This window comes from Rosa rugosa, chromosome 1, assembly GCF_958449725.1.
Source record: "Rosa rugosa chromosome 1, drRosRugo1.1, whole genome shotgun sequence".
In the NCBI taxonomy this organism is placed as follows: Eukaryota; Viridiplantae; Streptophyta; class Magnoliopsida; order Rosales; family Rosaceae; genus Rosa; species Rosa rugosa.
In genome coordinates this window covers 48,699,795-48,714,906 of record NC_084820.1, presented here as the reverse complement: position 1 = coordinate 48,714,906, position 15,112 = coordinate 48,699,795, and the positions used below count along the sequence as shown (strand labels likewise).

The following is a 15,112-nucleotide window of genomic DNA, read 5'->3' as shown; positions in this document are numbered from 1 at the left end:
ACATAGCTTCTTCAGCTTCGCAAACCCAGCAGTCGAGAAAAACCTTAGAGAGGAAAATGGAAGAAGAAAACCAAAATGGGGAGGCGCCCCCAAAATTCCCAGCATTTCCTTACAAACCCTACGCCATCCAGATCGACTTCATGAACGCTCTTTATCACTCTCTCAACCAAGGCGGCCTCTCCATGCTCGAAAGCCCCACCGGTAACTCACTCACCACTCAATCTCGCTTGCTTCATGTCTATGGAAAATTGGACCCTTTGAGCTTAATTGAAAGACCCATATGTTACAATGCTTTGCATTAGGCTTGAGCAAATTTGGGTATATTAGACAGACCAGAAATTGAAGATTGTTACTGTTTGAATTAGTTGATTGTTTGTTAAAAAAGATTTCGAATTTTCTGGTTTTTGGTGCAAAGGCTTATCTTTTATTGTTTTATAGGGACTGGTAAAACTCTAAGTATCATTTGTAGTGCTTTGCAATGGGTGGTCGATAAGAGGGAGCAAGAGAAATTGAAAAAAGAGGTTGAAACTGACAATAGTAGTGCTAAAGGTGGTGAATTTGGCTCCGATGATGAACCTGATTGGATAAGGAATGCTGTTATTAACAATGACATTCAGGGTGAGGAGAAGAAGTCTAGGAAGAAGGATAAATTTGGGAGTGGATTTCGCAGGGCCGATAAGAGAAAGAACCATGCAAATTGTACTGATTTGTTCTCTCGGCGTGTTGAGGAAGAGTCTTGCACAAAGAAGGAGGGAAAGAGTTTGCAAGTGAGCAGTGATGCTGTGGATTTGAATGATGAGGAGGAGTTTTTGCTGGAAGAACATGAAAGTGATGAGGAAGGTGTTCCATGTGCTAGGAAGTCGAAGAGGAAGGTTGCTGGGGTTTCTCTTAGTTCGTCAAGTGACGAGGAAGATGGAGCAGATGGGTCTAGTGATGATGATGAAGATGAGGGGGAAGAGAAGTTGAAGGTTTATTTTTGTAGTCGGACACATTCACAGCTTTCACAGTTCATAAAGGAGTTGAGAAAGACAGTCTTTGCTAATGAGATGAAGGTGGTTTGTTTGGGCTCAAGGAAGAATTTCTGCATTAACCAAGGTATGGAATTTATCATTGCATTATTAGATAACAATTTTGTAAAATTGTTTTCATTCTTCTGGGGCATGCATTTCAGAGGTATTGAAACTTGGAAACTCAACTCGCATCAATGAACGCTGTTTGGAACTTCAGAAAAACAAGAATAAGGAAGTTTCTAAAATCAAGGTAACAAATATATCCATTTATAATCTCATTACTTGATTGAACTTTACTGGCTTCGGCGCATTTTCCTCACTTACAGGATTGGATTTCTCTTGATATACTAACTAATGCCTTTTAGTCATTCTCTTATTGATTTCCTGTCTGATTGCCTTCAATTATAATGTTCTTTTTGTCTGTCCGCTACCTAAGTTAGAAATTTTCTCCCTACATGAATTTTGAAGTGAATCTACCTTGGTACCACTACTATGAGAAAACTATTTCCTACTTTCTGATCATCTGGATTGCTTTTTGGTTTGTTATAGATTCACACCATGATTAGATGTCATTAGATTGTCCTAGCTCCTAGCTCTTAATCCCTCACTGCTCTTTGGTAGCTCAATGCTAAATCTGAAGTAACAAATGCAAGTATATATGTTTGATAAGGAAATCCTGATCATTTGATATATAGCAGATGGCCTATTTCTTACTGTGCTGTAGGCTTTATGCTAATACACAGACACATTATCTAACTGCATGCTTGATTTCCTTGTAAAAGCAAAAGTTATATACATCTGATTGTGGAGGAATTAGATAACCAATTCCTTAAGAATATAGTTCTTGGTTCAGAATAAATTGGTAGGACTTAAGTTGAGCATTTATGGTCACTGACTCCAATCGGTCCGTTTCACATGGCATGAAACATGCAATTCTTGTATATGAGGACTTGGAGTAGTTAGTTTATAAACTGCATATATCTTAGTTTGAAAGGTATCCTATCTTCTTAATTCAAAAGTCTGATTTAGCTTGTTCTGTTTTAGGGGATTTCTCTTGACTGATTTGACCTGCAGAGCATAGGTGCAGGAGGAAGGATTCGCAGGAACAAGGCTTCTTGTGGATGCCCAATGCTTAGGAAACATAAACAACAGAAAGAATTCAAGAGCATGATGTCTCAACTCGGTGCCTTGGATATTGAAGATCTTGTTCATCAGGGAAGGAACATGAGGTGTTGTCCATATTATGGCTCCCGAAGCATGGTTCCTGCTGCTGATCTGGTGGTTCTACCATATCAATCTCTTCTTTCAAAAGCATCCCGCGAATCACTTGGTCTGAATCTAAAGAACAATATTATTATCATAGATGAGGCCCACAATCTAGCTGACTCCTTAATCAGCATGTATGACTCAAAAATCACTTTGTCACAGGTAATTGATAGTTGAACATTTGCTGATCTGATAAAATTTGAATTCAAGTTGACAATCTTGTCATTTGATTTGAGTATTTGGCTGAGTGCTCATTGATTGCTTGTTTAAATCCATTTTGTATCAAGTCATCTGGTCCATTGATAGAATACAGGACAACTTTACTATCTTGTAGTGCCTTAAACTCTTCACCTTAATCTGAGCTGAAAACCAATCAGCACCAAGTTAAAAATGCTGAAAATTTCATAGTTTTTGGATAATGTTTATTTGACATCTTACCAGTTTATCCTGGCTTTCTTACAGCTGGAAGATGTGCAGTGCAATATTGAAAAGTACTTTGCAAGGTTTAGCAATCTCTTGGGACCTGGAAACCGCAGATACATCCAAACGCTCACAGTGCTCACTCGGGCTTTTCTTCGAGTTTTGCTCAATGAGGACACCGGTTATGAAGGTTCTTGCCATGATACTGAAAACTCTTCTGGAGAAAATGGCGTGCCTACTTCCTCTATGGCCATCAATGATTTTTTATTTTCACTCAATATAGACAACATCAACTTGGTTAAATTGCTTGAGTATATAAAGGAAAGCAAAATCATGCACAAGGTGAATCCTTCTTCTCACTTTATATTATTATCTGGTTCTATTCTTCCCTGCCATTTCTCAGTTTCATAGGGAAATGTATTTGGCTTGCCAGATCAGTGGATATGGGGATAAACTAGCCAGCTTTGAAAAAAGCTTGCCACTTGATGGTAGTGAAGAAAGAAGCACTCTGTCCAGTTTCCAGGCATTAGCTGATTTTTTGCTATCACTGACAAACAAAGATGGTGATGGGAGGATTATCATTTCACGGACTAAACCAACATGCTCTGGGCAGCAAGGGGGATACATCAAATATGTTATGCTCACAGGGGAGAAGATATTTTCTGAGGTTTGCCAATATTTTCTTTGTTTTCTTGGCTGGATTTCACTGCTGGCATTGTCCGAGTTATGAATTATTAACTCTACACTTCCCACAGATTGTGGAACAGGCACATGCTGTGCTACTGGCTGGGGGAACTCTGCAACCCATAGAAGAAACGAGGGAGCGGCTTTTTCCTTGGTTACCACCGAACCAGTTGCATTTCTTTTCATGTAGCCACATTGTTCCTCCAGAGAGCATTTTGCCAGTTGCAGTTGCTCGTGGCCCTTCTGGTCAGCCGTTCGATTTTAGTTACAGCTCTAGAAGGTCATCAATCATGGTACATACATTGCAATCTAAAGTAATCTCTTTTGATTTTTTATTAGTTGAAGTCATTTTGCATAACTCCCTATATGTTCTTGTTTTTCTAATAAAATATGCAGCTCGGTTCCAGTGGAAAGATCTGTCAAAAAAATTTACAGTAGCACCTTTTTTTTCCCCTGCTTAGTAGTCATCCTTGAATTTCTGAATTTGCAATAGATGGCGCCTGACTATTAAACTAATGGGCTTAAATCTGCAGATACAGGAGCTAGGGCGTTTGGTTTGCAATTTGGTGACAGTGGTTCCTGAAGGAATCGTTGTCTTCTTCTCTTCATTTGATTATGAAGGAGAGGTGTACAATGCATGGGAGGCTTCAGGCATCCTCGATAGAATTGAGAAGAAGAAGCGTCTATTTAGAGAGCCTAGGAAGAATACATATGTAGAATCTGTTCTGAAGGAGTACAAGGAAACAATTGATACCTTGTCTTCAGGAGAAAGGAAAGAAAATCCTTTTCAGAGTGGTGCCATACTTCTTGCTGTTGTTGGTGGTAAGATATCGGAGGGCATAAACTTGAGTGATGGGATGGGTCGGTGTATAGTCATGGTTGGACTGCCCTATGCGAGCCTTTCTGATGTTGAGCTGATGGAGAGGGTGAAGCACATTGAAGGATTGGGAAATTCAAATTCGATTAAGATGACCAATTCTTTACGTGGTAATGAACTTTACAGTGGAGAAGCACATGAAGGATTTGATATCCTCCGAAGTTGCAGACACAGAGGAAAAGAATATTATGAGAATCTTTGCATGAAAGCTGTGAACCAGTCCATCGGTATGTTCTTACAACCATAAATTTCTTTCAACATCAGTTTCTTTTAGTGCTGGCCACTTTGAATTCCATATAGTCTGTAGCCACACTCATATCACACAATTATATTTAGTTTATGATCCACGTTTTTAATATAATTTTTCATTCAATTGAAGTGGGTTTTTTCTTGTCTATATTAGGTAGAGCAATCCGGCATATAAATGATTATGCAGCAATTTTACTAGTTGATACACGCTATGCAGCTGATTCCTCAACACGGAATTTCAGGCATCCAACTAGCAAGCTCCCACAGTGGATAAAGGATCGTTTCGTTGCTTCAGGTGATTACGGTCAACTTCATAGGATGTTGCATCAGTTTTTTAGTTATAACAAAAAGAGATGATCTCAGCTGTAAGCTATAGATTCCAAGAAGTTGATGACAGCTGAGACTGTGAGATAAGAATGCAGTAGTAGTTAAATCTTACAAAGCTTTGATTGTATTATAACTTTGTGAGCAGCAAATTTTGTCCAACTAGACCAAAATGCAATCTGATATATAGTTGAACATTTATAGAATTTCAGGCTTCTTAACGCAGAGCACTGCTTTTGTTTGTTCTTGGCTTCCTAGTGCTGAGCCCTATCTTGAAGCTGAAGTCACATCCTTGTACATTTTTATTTCAATGTTGTTTGTTCTTGGCTTCTTAGTGGTGAGCCCTATCTTGAAGCTGAAGTCACAACGTATCCGACTACTGGGAAAGGTATGCGGCCAAATAGAACTTTAGCGGCATTTTTTTTTTCTTTGGGTTCCTTCCATCCTATGGGGCTCGAACACTAAGTGGGAAGTCATTTTTTTACCACTCCACAAACAACACGCACTCACTTTTTTATGGCAGTTAATATTAAAGATTTTCAAAAATTTAGAGGATTAAAGTTATCAACTTGATCGAAAAGAAAATCAAAATTAAAATTTGTTTTTCGTAAAAGTTAGTGCTTTAGAATTATGCACTGTTTATGCCGGCAAAATGCTCGTCATAACTGATCTTTTTAGCAATTCCCCGATAATGGTAGGATCCTAACTGTCGGATATCATGGGCAAAATTGTGATTGACAAACTGTTTTTCTTTGTTGAATCCAAATTACTATCGATAAAATGCATACCGGCAACGCCTTTAGGTAAGTTTCACGCATGCTGCATGGCACTTTCACCAAACTGAATAAACTACAATTGAACTACCATGGTAAAAATAGTACAAAAGTTTCTGCTGCGAGTATAAATGTTAAATTTACTTCCTGCTCAGTCTTCAAATCATTCTATATACACCTGGTTGGTTGTTCAATTTTCAAACTCCTCTTACACTTATGGCAGCACTCATTATCTTTGCCTTATTCCTCATACTATATGTGCTTCCCCAATTAGTGCGGGAACTCCTTACTATCAAATGTTACAAGTTGTTTACCATATTCCCAAATCAGTAGACAGAGCCGCAATTGTACCGTATTTCATTATCCACGGCCTTTGGCCCACCAACACAATACCAATAGATCCAAAAAAAAACCTTGATACAATATTCCTATCGTAAATTGTCTGCGGTCTCGTCCTTTTCAGTCATCACAGGTAGTTTATTATTTTCTTTCATTTTGCTTTTCTATGTCTTTCATTTGTTTCTCCTTTTCCATTATGCATTTCTCACCAATTTTTCTTCTTCATAGTTATCCCGACGGGAAAAAAAATCTGCTCAGAACATTTTGGAAAAATTATAAATAAGAGAATACGGATGAGAAATTTTGGGAACATGAATATAACAAGCACAAGACATGTACCATTCTCAAATAAGACTCATGCTTCTTATATTTGAGAATGATACATGTCTCATGCTTCTTATATTCATATCCCCAAAATTTCTCATACATATTCCCTTGTTTATAATTTTTCTAAAATATTTGGAGTAGATTTTGTTCCGGTCGGGATAATTATTAAGAAGAAAAACTGGTGAGAAATGCATAATGAAAAAAGAGAAACAAATGAAAAGAAATAGAAAAGCAAATTGAATTAAAAATAATAATATCACAAGTAGTGATGACGAAAAAAAGGAAATCACAGACAATCTTGTGCATCACGGACGATGGAAGCCATCACCAACTGCAACCCTACAAATCTCAAATAGCCAAGAAACCAAATCAGAAAACCATGACCCCAATACATTAAAAAAGTCACAAATTCAAAACAAACATAAACCACAAGAAAAAAAAAAAATTAATTTCACAATCTAGTTCTCAGATACCCAAAACCAAAAGTTCAATTTATATTGAAACCATCCAAGCATACCCATGCACACTCTCATTCTCTCAATACCTCATACACAACCACCTAGTCTAACAAACCAATAGAATGAAATGGAATAAACTAAACCTGCAGAAGAGATGGAAAGAGCTGGTTTGATTCAAGGGAAGTTATATTCATAACTCCTAAAATGTTATTTGGACCTCCAACAATTTTTGGAAGTTTTTAAATCCAACTTTGCCCTTCTAAAAAAATGAACAAAATGAAAAATAAAAAATAAATAAATAAAAGGGGCTGTGACCAGTTACCCATTTTTAGCCCAAAAAATGCCCACTTACTCCACCAAGAGTTTTTTAACCCCATTTACCCAATCTTACATCTATTGACATTTTAGCCCCTGTTAATTAAATTAAAACTCATCCATCTCTTATCAGTCTCTCTCTCCTTCCCAAACTCTCTCTCTCTCCCCCCGATCTCCACCTCCACTCTCTCTCTCTCTCTCTCTCTCTCTCTCTCTCTCTCTCTCTCTCTCCTCCCCATGATCTCCACCTCCGGTCTGTCTCTCTCTCTCTGATCGCCGCGCCGGAGATGCAGTCCAAATCTGAACACGACGATGAAGCTCCAGTCGGCGATCCAACGTTCTCGTCGCCGTTCGATTGATCGGCGATCCAGCCACTCCAACGTCCTCGTCGCAGTTCATCGGCAATGTGTCTACTGCCCCTAACGCTGCCCCTAAACCCTAAACTTAACACGAAGACATTATTTGGGGGCAGTAATGTGTCTACTGCCCCCCACTAAACCATTATTACTGCCCCCCACTAAACCATTAAAACTTGCCCCAGTTTTGTGAAGGGTTCTGACTTTGTATGAAGACATTATTTGGGGGCAGTAATGTGTCTACTGCCCCCCACTAAACCATTAAAACTTGCACCAGTTAAGTGAAGGGTTCTGACTTCGTATGAAGACATTATTTGGGGGCAGTAATGTGTCTACTGCCCCCCACTAAACCATTAAAACTTGCACCAGTTTCAAGGATTCACAGTGTATTGCACTTTATCACAAACAAATCAACAAGAGATGATTACTGTCTCCTAAGAAAGACATTATTGGGTGGCACTAATGTGTCTACTGCCCCCCAATAGACCATCAAACATTACACCGCTTCCTATGTTTCGCAGATTATACAAGTTATTCACACTCAAAACAACAGATAATGTCTAAAAACCCACATTATGAGGGTCAATATTCTGTCTACTGCCCCCCACTAGACTGACACAAACAACACAATTTTTTTCATTTATCAACTACTGCAATTTAACACTACATTTACTTTGGAATAGCAGTTTTCAGTCCGTCAATAAATAAAGCAGTCATCATTGGCCCCCAATACAAAGTCTACTGGGGGGCACTAATGTTACAACTTTTATGGTTATGACTGCACAATAGCAGATAGCCATTTTCAGTCCGTCGTCGATTCCTTCAGAAGGTCAACCCCGGCCTCGCCGAGCTTCTCAGCGACGAGGACCGTCGGCTTGGCGTCGAGCCTGGCAGCGGAGAGCACGACGACGAGTTTCGGCGCGGCGATGGCTAGAGCAGGCGTCGTGGGCGACCTGCCGGAGCGATGGAGGGAGGGAGAGAGAGATCCGACGTCTTCTGGAGAGAGAGAGAGAGAGAGAGAGAGAGAGAGAGAGAGAGAGAGAGAGAGAGAGAGAGAGAGAGAGAGAGAGAGAGAGATAGAGAAATCGGTGAGGGGGGAGGAGAGAGAAATCGGTGAGGGGGAGAGAGAGAGAGAGAGAGAGAGAAACTGAGAGTAGAGAGATTGAAGGAGAGGGCAAAAAAGTCCCAAAAATTAATAAAAAGAATTAATTGGGTAAAGGGGAAATAATCCCTTAGAGTGTTTTGGGTAAATGGGGTTTAAAAACTCTTAGTCGGGCAAGTGGGCACATTTTAAGCTAAAATTGGGTAAATGAGCATTTTCCCTAAATAAAATTTGCACCTTCTCTTCTCCCTCATTCTCTTGCAGCCATACCTAAGGATTCTTGGGCAACTTTGATTAAAGTAGAATGTTAAAGATTACAAAATGGAAGAAAGGACAAAAAATATAAAGAAGAAGAATCGAGAAAATAATGATCGGAAAACAATTTCTATTGCCTATTCTTTTTGTTTCCGGTTTGGCTTCATTGCTTCACTTCATATGTGACGTCAATTGTTATCTTGGTTTCTTTTCATGTTTTTTTTTTTTTTTTTTTTTTTGCTAGAGTAGACTATGTTGCTAGCCTGGTTTGGGTTTACGAAAGTTGATTTTGATAATAGTTCTCTTGTGATATTTTAAATTGCATGATATATTAAGAAATAGAAGGAGGTTCATAAGAATATCCAGGCTTACAAGTTAACACCCATGATGAGAAAAAAGAAATTACTAGTAGGTGTGCACTGGATAAAAATTATGTGCTTGAAATAATAAAAAAGGGATAAGATTGGAAGTTTTGTACAAATTTGAGAAGGGGAGGTCCAAATGCCAATTTAGGAGGTATCATCCTTGATTCAATACTTTTGAACAGAGGAAAAAAAAAGCAATTGGCAATACAGTATAAAACTATAAATAAGAAAGATGCTGCTCCTGGCTGGAATGAAAAAAAGAAGAAAAAAGAAGTACTCATCAACCCAATTGTCACCTAAACAGAGGATTTACCCACATGCGGCCATAGACCATGAATTAGTGAATGTCTCTTCAGTTACCTATTGGAGAAACTGATAATGAGGCTTTCCTAGCATGGTGATTGAAGGAAGAGTAATGAGAGAAGAGAGGAAAAACGAAAAGATATAGATGTATAGAAAGAGAGTTGATGGAGAACGAGATAGAATGGGGAGCTGATCAGGGATTGAATCATTTATATATAGTGGCTGTATGACTGTATCCTTGTATGGGAACTTAAAGGTTTGTAAATGCATGACACTTCTACTATTACCTGGTAGTTCACTCACGCAAGAATTTTGGACTAGGTAGGTCATCACATGCATCATCCACTGCAGAACTTTGCGGGACGTCTATAAGGGGAAATGCATGCACATTTACCCTCAACAATTTCCTATCCAACAAAGGTGTAGCAACTATAAAGAGAAATTATATTCTCTACAGAGCGCCAAAATTAAGGCCCTTCTTTATTTTGTCCTTCAAGACTTTTCTTCTGTGTTTTTCGATGCACACACACAGACACACAGAGATCAGTGGATTATTAAATGATTAATTTAGAATGTTACTTCTATGCATGTTACTCACTTACTCAGTATGTATGACTCAAAAACTTACTGAACTTATATATGAACACCTTCCTCACAAGGTAAACAAGGTACATAGAATTGAGAGCTATTCAACAGTATATATTGTCATTTGATTATATTTCTGGTTTTAGTGCTGATTCATTGCTCGTCTAAATCCAGCACTTATCAAATCATGTGATTGTGAATTTGGCTTAAGCCTTTCATCTAGTCTGAGATTACAACCTTTACTTCACCACCATGTCAATCTTCCAATGGTCCTATGACTTCTATCATAGATTTTCAATATGAATAGTTTGACATATTATCTAGTCTCCCTACTTCTTTACAGAGGCAGGATGTGCACTGCCACATTAAGGGAAGTACTTTTCAAGGTTTGCACTATCACAGTACTTGCTCGGGTTATCCAAATTTAACTAATGAGGACACAAGTTATGAGCGAGGATTTATTCTTTCCACGATACTTGAAAGGCTTCTGGACCAAATGGCACGTACACTTCCTCTCTGAGACTGTGACCATTACTGATTTTCTTGATATCCCTCATTATAAACAACATAAACATGGTCAATTTCGTAGTAATATATCCAGTTCTGCGAGTGCTGATCCAAATTGTTAGGCATTGGTCCATGTAGCTACCCTCGATCATATGTGTATATTAGCGACTCCTGATCTACATTTTAAGTCAATATCTCATTCGATTTTCTTCATATGGGTTTCTCCTAGAGTGGATAGGTATAATTGACTGTGCAGCACTTTACTTCTCATCCAACACTCAAATTTGTACTTTTGGAGCATCAGTTCATAGGTGTTGATGCAACAGTTCTGCAAATATTACAGAATAGATGGTCTCAGCTGTAAGTTAAATTGAGGAATTTGCTGAGACTTAGAACAGGATGCATGAACCGATGCTCAATAAATCTTATAAAACAAGCTACTATTTATTGACTTGATTGTATTTTCAGGCTTCTTAATGCTCAGCTCTTGGCTTTGTCTCTACTGCAGCCTGGAAAGTTGGTTCATTAATGACCAAACCTAACTAGCATTCTGAAGTCACAATCTTGTGCATCTAGTTCTTTAAATAGGGCCAACATCTTCACCATACCTCTGCAAACTGCAATGGAGATTTAAAGTGCATGAGGTAGGAGGGAGGTCTGATTTTAAAGAGTGCAACTGTTAGAAAGTGACCTGAGTGCCCAGAAACCCAAAATGCACCTTATCTTGATATCAGCAGAACATGGTGTCTACCTTACAGAAGGGGACCATGCACCTCTTTCTTTTAATTGATATGGGCACAATTCCAATTATTCTTCTAAATCATTTTGCTAATTGCTTCAAGGGTTACATAATGCAATCAATTTGATTAATGAGAAAAGGTTGACTTTTGATCTAGCTAGGAGGCGTTGTGAACTTCAAGAATGGTTTGCTATATTATACATACGTTAGCAATTTGCAGAAAGAAAAGTTTGGTTTATGCCTTTATGGACCACATATGGATCAAATTTTAGGTAACAAAGTACCAATTAATAATCAAATTAGAATATATATTCATCACCAACCCACACTACCTTTAACCTATTAAATTACAGCACATTACCTTTAGCTTTGCATCTTAATGAATGCCTCCGCACTTTATACAACAAGTAGTCAAAAACAAAAAGCCTAGGTATCATTGGACCCAAGGTCCAGATTCTTTGTTATTTGCTTTTACATGTCTTTTGAATAACTTGAATGTATCAGTATTGTTAACTTATTTAGTATTCAACCAGAAGCAAAAACTTGCAGAAACCTCAATTTTTTCAAAGCCATAGAAAACCATGCCTGCTTAGTGATCATATAACCAGATGCTTAGCTTGGGAGAGAGAGTGAGAAAGAGAAGAGAGTGGAAGCATAAACTTTGAAGTAAGTTTTCTCTTTAGATTCCATTTTCTATGTCTCCATGTAAGCTTGAGAAATTTGAAACTTTCTTAACCCGCTTATCTCTGCATTGAAGCAAATATCAGAAGAAGCCTTGTTATACTATGAGCCGAGCAGAAATGGTCCTAAAAGAAACCATGCACAAAAGCAAGGTCTTCTATGACAAAACTCTTCAAAACCTCAAAAGCTTCTTCTGTGGAGGATACAAAAAACTACCCAAATCCCTTTCCTTGAATCCTTGCTTTTGTGGGAGTGACCTGAAATATTACCCAAGAGATGAGTTTTACACTGATTATTATGATGAGTGGGAGTCTACTATAGATGAGGTGAAGAAGAGAGATAGTACATCAAAAGAAACAATCAAGGATGAGGATCCATGTAGTGACAGCTTCATGATGTTTCCAAAGCAAAGTCCTAAGAAGAACAAACAAGAAGGGGGATTGTTAAGGGATAAGAAGTCTAGTGGAGGCTCTCGTGATCTTGGAAAAGGAAAAGACCAGTTATCATTCCAGAACATGAATGGTAATAGAGGGAGCAATGTTTTAGCGAAAAGGATGAAGGAGTTTGAAATGGTGGATGCAGGTGATGTGGAGCAGGTGTTGGATGTAGAAGAGGCACTTCACTACTACTCTCGCCTCAAAAGTCCGGTGTACCTTGACATTGTTGACAAGTTTTTCTTAGATATGTACTCAGATTTCTCCGCCCCACCAGCACCATCGATCAGCATCAACAATTCAAAGCAGAGAGTTGGCTCCCGGAGACTTGGCTCCCGAAGACTTGGCTCCATTAGGTTGTAGTGTCTATGCTAGTGAGTTTTTACTTTGTGCATATAGATCTATTGATCTTTTCAACACTTGGTTTTGTGTGTTTGTTACTGCCTGGTTTGGTTTTGATTTTCAGGCTTGCAAGATTTTCTTCATTTTCGACCAAAAAAATCTTTCTTGTTACACTATCAGACAATGTAGTATCATTACCTTCTATGATGAAAATACTTGATTGGAAGCAGTCACAGCATAGATTTGTCATTTGGTGTATGTAGGATGTACCCTTTTCAAGAATTATTTGCAATCCCTCAACATCAGTTACTGCACGTTCATCAATGAAAACCCACATAATTTCTATATATGACTGACGAGTAATTTGGTACTGAGGAAGTGAGGATGACTATTCTTGTGCTGCATACTATGGAATGTGGATATTAATCCACTCGATCTTTACCAAAAAGGATTTCAAGACACTCATTTGTAACCGAACAGCATTTTTTCTGGAAGAACTCGATCACCAGCTTAGGCATCCTGGTTCACCTGCAATAATGCATTTTTGTGTCATACAGTGATCTTGTTACCAGAAGTTTATGCCCCAAGGGGGATGTGAAGAAACTAATGTGGATAGACAAAGCAGGCACTGTAGCAGTAAAAAGAGGCTTCAAGTCCAAGAAAATAGTTGCTTAAAAAAGAAGAAGAAAAAAGTATATTGAGATTCAACATCAGCTTCAAGCTAAACCCAGAAATCAGAAATGCAACAAAAGACAAATCAACTCTTGTGTATCTCATTCCAGACCTCAGATTGCTTCTTATCAAAACAGCTGATGTAAATTCAAGCATGTTCCTCGTCCAGCCAATATGGTTGCCCACACATTAGCTTTGGTTTCTTCAGCTTGTAATGATATCTTTTGTTCTTTACTGAAGTTCTTCCGATTAAGAACCTGTGGCATTTGTCATCATCTAAGAACTAAAATCTTAAGCTACGAATAAGGATTCAATCTACACACAACACTAAAAATGGAGCAATACAACCATGCATCAACCAGCTTTATATTGATCAAAGGAAATTCTGACATTTGAAATAATATTAACACAAAACAGCCAACTTAAAAGTTATATTTGATCTAAGAAATGCAACAATACAACTGCCAACCAGCTTCATAGTTTTCAATCTCATTCGCTTAAAAAAGTAAACTTCAACATTGGAAACCATCTTGCTTCTTATGGCATGAAAAAAAGAAGGGAAAATGACATGTACAACCCCAAATTGGATGTAGAAGAGGCATTTCAGTACCACTGTTGCCTCAAAAGTGCAGTTTACCTCGACACTTTTGACAAGTTTTTCGTAGATATGTACTAGGATTTCTCAGTTCCACCAGCATCATCGATCAGGATTAACAATTCAAAACAAAGACTTGGCATTAGTAGGTTGTAGAGGACTACACGTCAAACATATAACAGTAAAGATCAAAATAGGTTGGACCATAACAGCATTCCAAATGTAAATAATAGCACGAAATGAACTATGTCTGAACTCCAAGGATAACAGATTCCCATTGAGCCTATAATGAACCCTTTCCCACAAAATCCGGCTCCTGCACATGAAATTTTCTTCTTTCTCCATTCAAATGACCCACAGTACAGAAATTACAGCACATATTTGCAGCTCCCATCCTTTATATCTCCCCCCAAAATACATGTATCTTTAAATTAAAAAGGCCAGTTAGGCCACATTGTCTAGCTGAACTCAGATTAGGCTCGCTAAAAACCCTTTTCTTTTTTATAGATTTAATGCAACTGGACATTGTAAAAATTGGTTCTCACTCTCAGAACCGTCTTTACACATTACCAACAATTAGGGAAAGACAAACAGCAGGTGTTCTCCTCTCACCCATGTCACAGGGTACTGATTTTTCAAAATGCAATAATCCCCTTACCATAGGAGAAACTTTAGATCTTCATATTACAGATGAGGAAATGAACCGAGGCATGGACGAATTGTCCATCAAATGCCTACAGTATGATGTATAAGAGAATTACCCTGTTGACTCCAGCAATTGTCTATTGTCTGGTCTAGATGAAACAAACTTAACTATATCCAACTGAGATAATAAAGACATAAGCTCCCCAACTTCAAGATCTCTCAAATTCCTTCTCAACCCAAAGTGTCAACTCTCACTTCACTAGTAGAATAGAAAATAACACAACTAGCAATAGAAAAATGTAAAGTACATTTATGCCAATATATGCCAATGAAGCTTCGTTTGCAAACTTAAGTCCAAAGGTGACTCGGGCATAGACAGTGTTACTCAATGAACCAAGCCTTTCTTGCCAGAAACAGCTGCAGACTCCACCATGTATCAACAACTATATATATGGAATGAGTCTAGCTGCATTGAGCAATAATTTCAGG

General features: G+C 38.2%; 2 protein-coding genes across 4 annotated transcripts; both read left to right on the top strand.

Annotated features, from left to right (window-relative positions):
- LOC133725214 (uncharacterized) lies at positions 1-5,055 on the top strand. Of its 2 annotated transcripts, none has more exons than XM_062152368.1 (9): positions 1-201; positions 439-1,095; positions 1,172-1,260; positions 2,085-2,438; positions 2,739-3,038; positions 3,130-3,363; positions 3,452-3,673; positions 3,914-4,484; positions 4,724-5,055. In XM_062152368.1, exons 1-9 carry the CDS (start codon positions 57-59, stop codon positions 4,861-4,863), a joined length of 2,712 nt encoding a protein of 903 aa, XP_062008352.1. In that variant the 5' UTR covers positions 1-56; the 3' UTR covers positions 4,864-5,055. The 2 variants fall into 2 exon arrangements, with proteins under 2 accessions (XP_062008352.1, XP_062008351.1); XM_062152367.1 differs by having other exon boundaries at positions 4,661-5,055.
- Positions 5,056-11,622: 6,567 nt separating this feature from the next.
- LOC133725215 (uncharacterized) lies at positions 11,623-12,949 on the top strand. Of its 2 annotated transcripts, none has more exons than XM_062152370.1 (2): positions 11,623-11,920; positions 12,022-12,949. In XM_062152370.1, the coding sequence occupies exon 2, from the start codon at positions 12,040-12,042 to the stop codon at positions 12,730-12,732; it is 693 nt and encodes a 230-aa protein (XP_062008354.1). In that variant the 5' UTR covers positions 11,623-11,920; positions 12,022-12,039; the 3' UTR covers positions 12,733-12,949. The 2 variants fall into 2 exon arrangements, with proteins under 2 accessions (XP_062008354.1, XP_062008353.1); XM_062152369.1 differs by having other exon boundaries at positions 12,012-12,949.
- The last annotated feature ends 2,163 nt before the right edge of the window (positions 12,950-15,112 follow it).

Excerpts from the sequence above, each read along its gene's own strand:
- LOC133725214 (XM_062152367.1), top strand. The coding sequence starts at position 57 with ATGGAAGAAGAAAACCAAAATGGGGAGGCGCCCCCAAAATTCCCAGCA. Across the intron at positions 202-438 it reads CATGCTCGAAAGCCCCACCG|GGACTGGTAAAACTCTAAGT; the intron begins GTAACTCACTCA and ends ATTGTTTTATAG. Across the intron at positions 2,439-2,738 it reads CAAAAATCACTTTGTCACAG|CTGGAAGATGTGCAGTGCAA; the intron begins GTAATTGATAGT and ends GCTTTCTTACAG.
- LOC133725215 (XM_062152370.1), top strand. The coding sequence starts at position 12,040 with ATGAGCCGAGCAGAAATGGTCCTAAAAGAAACCATGCACAAAAGCAAG.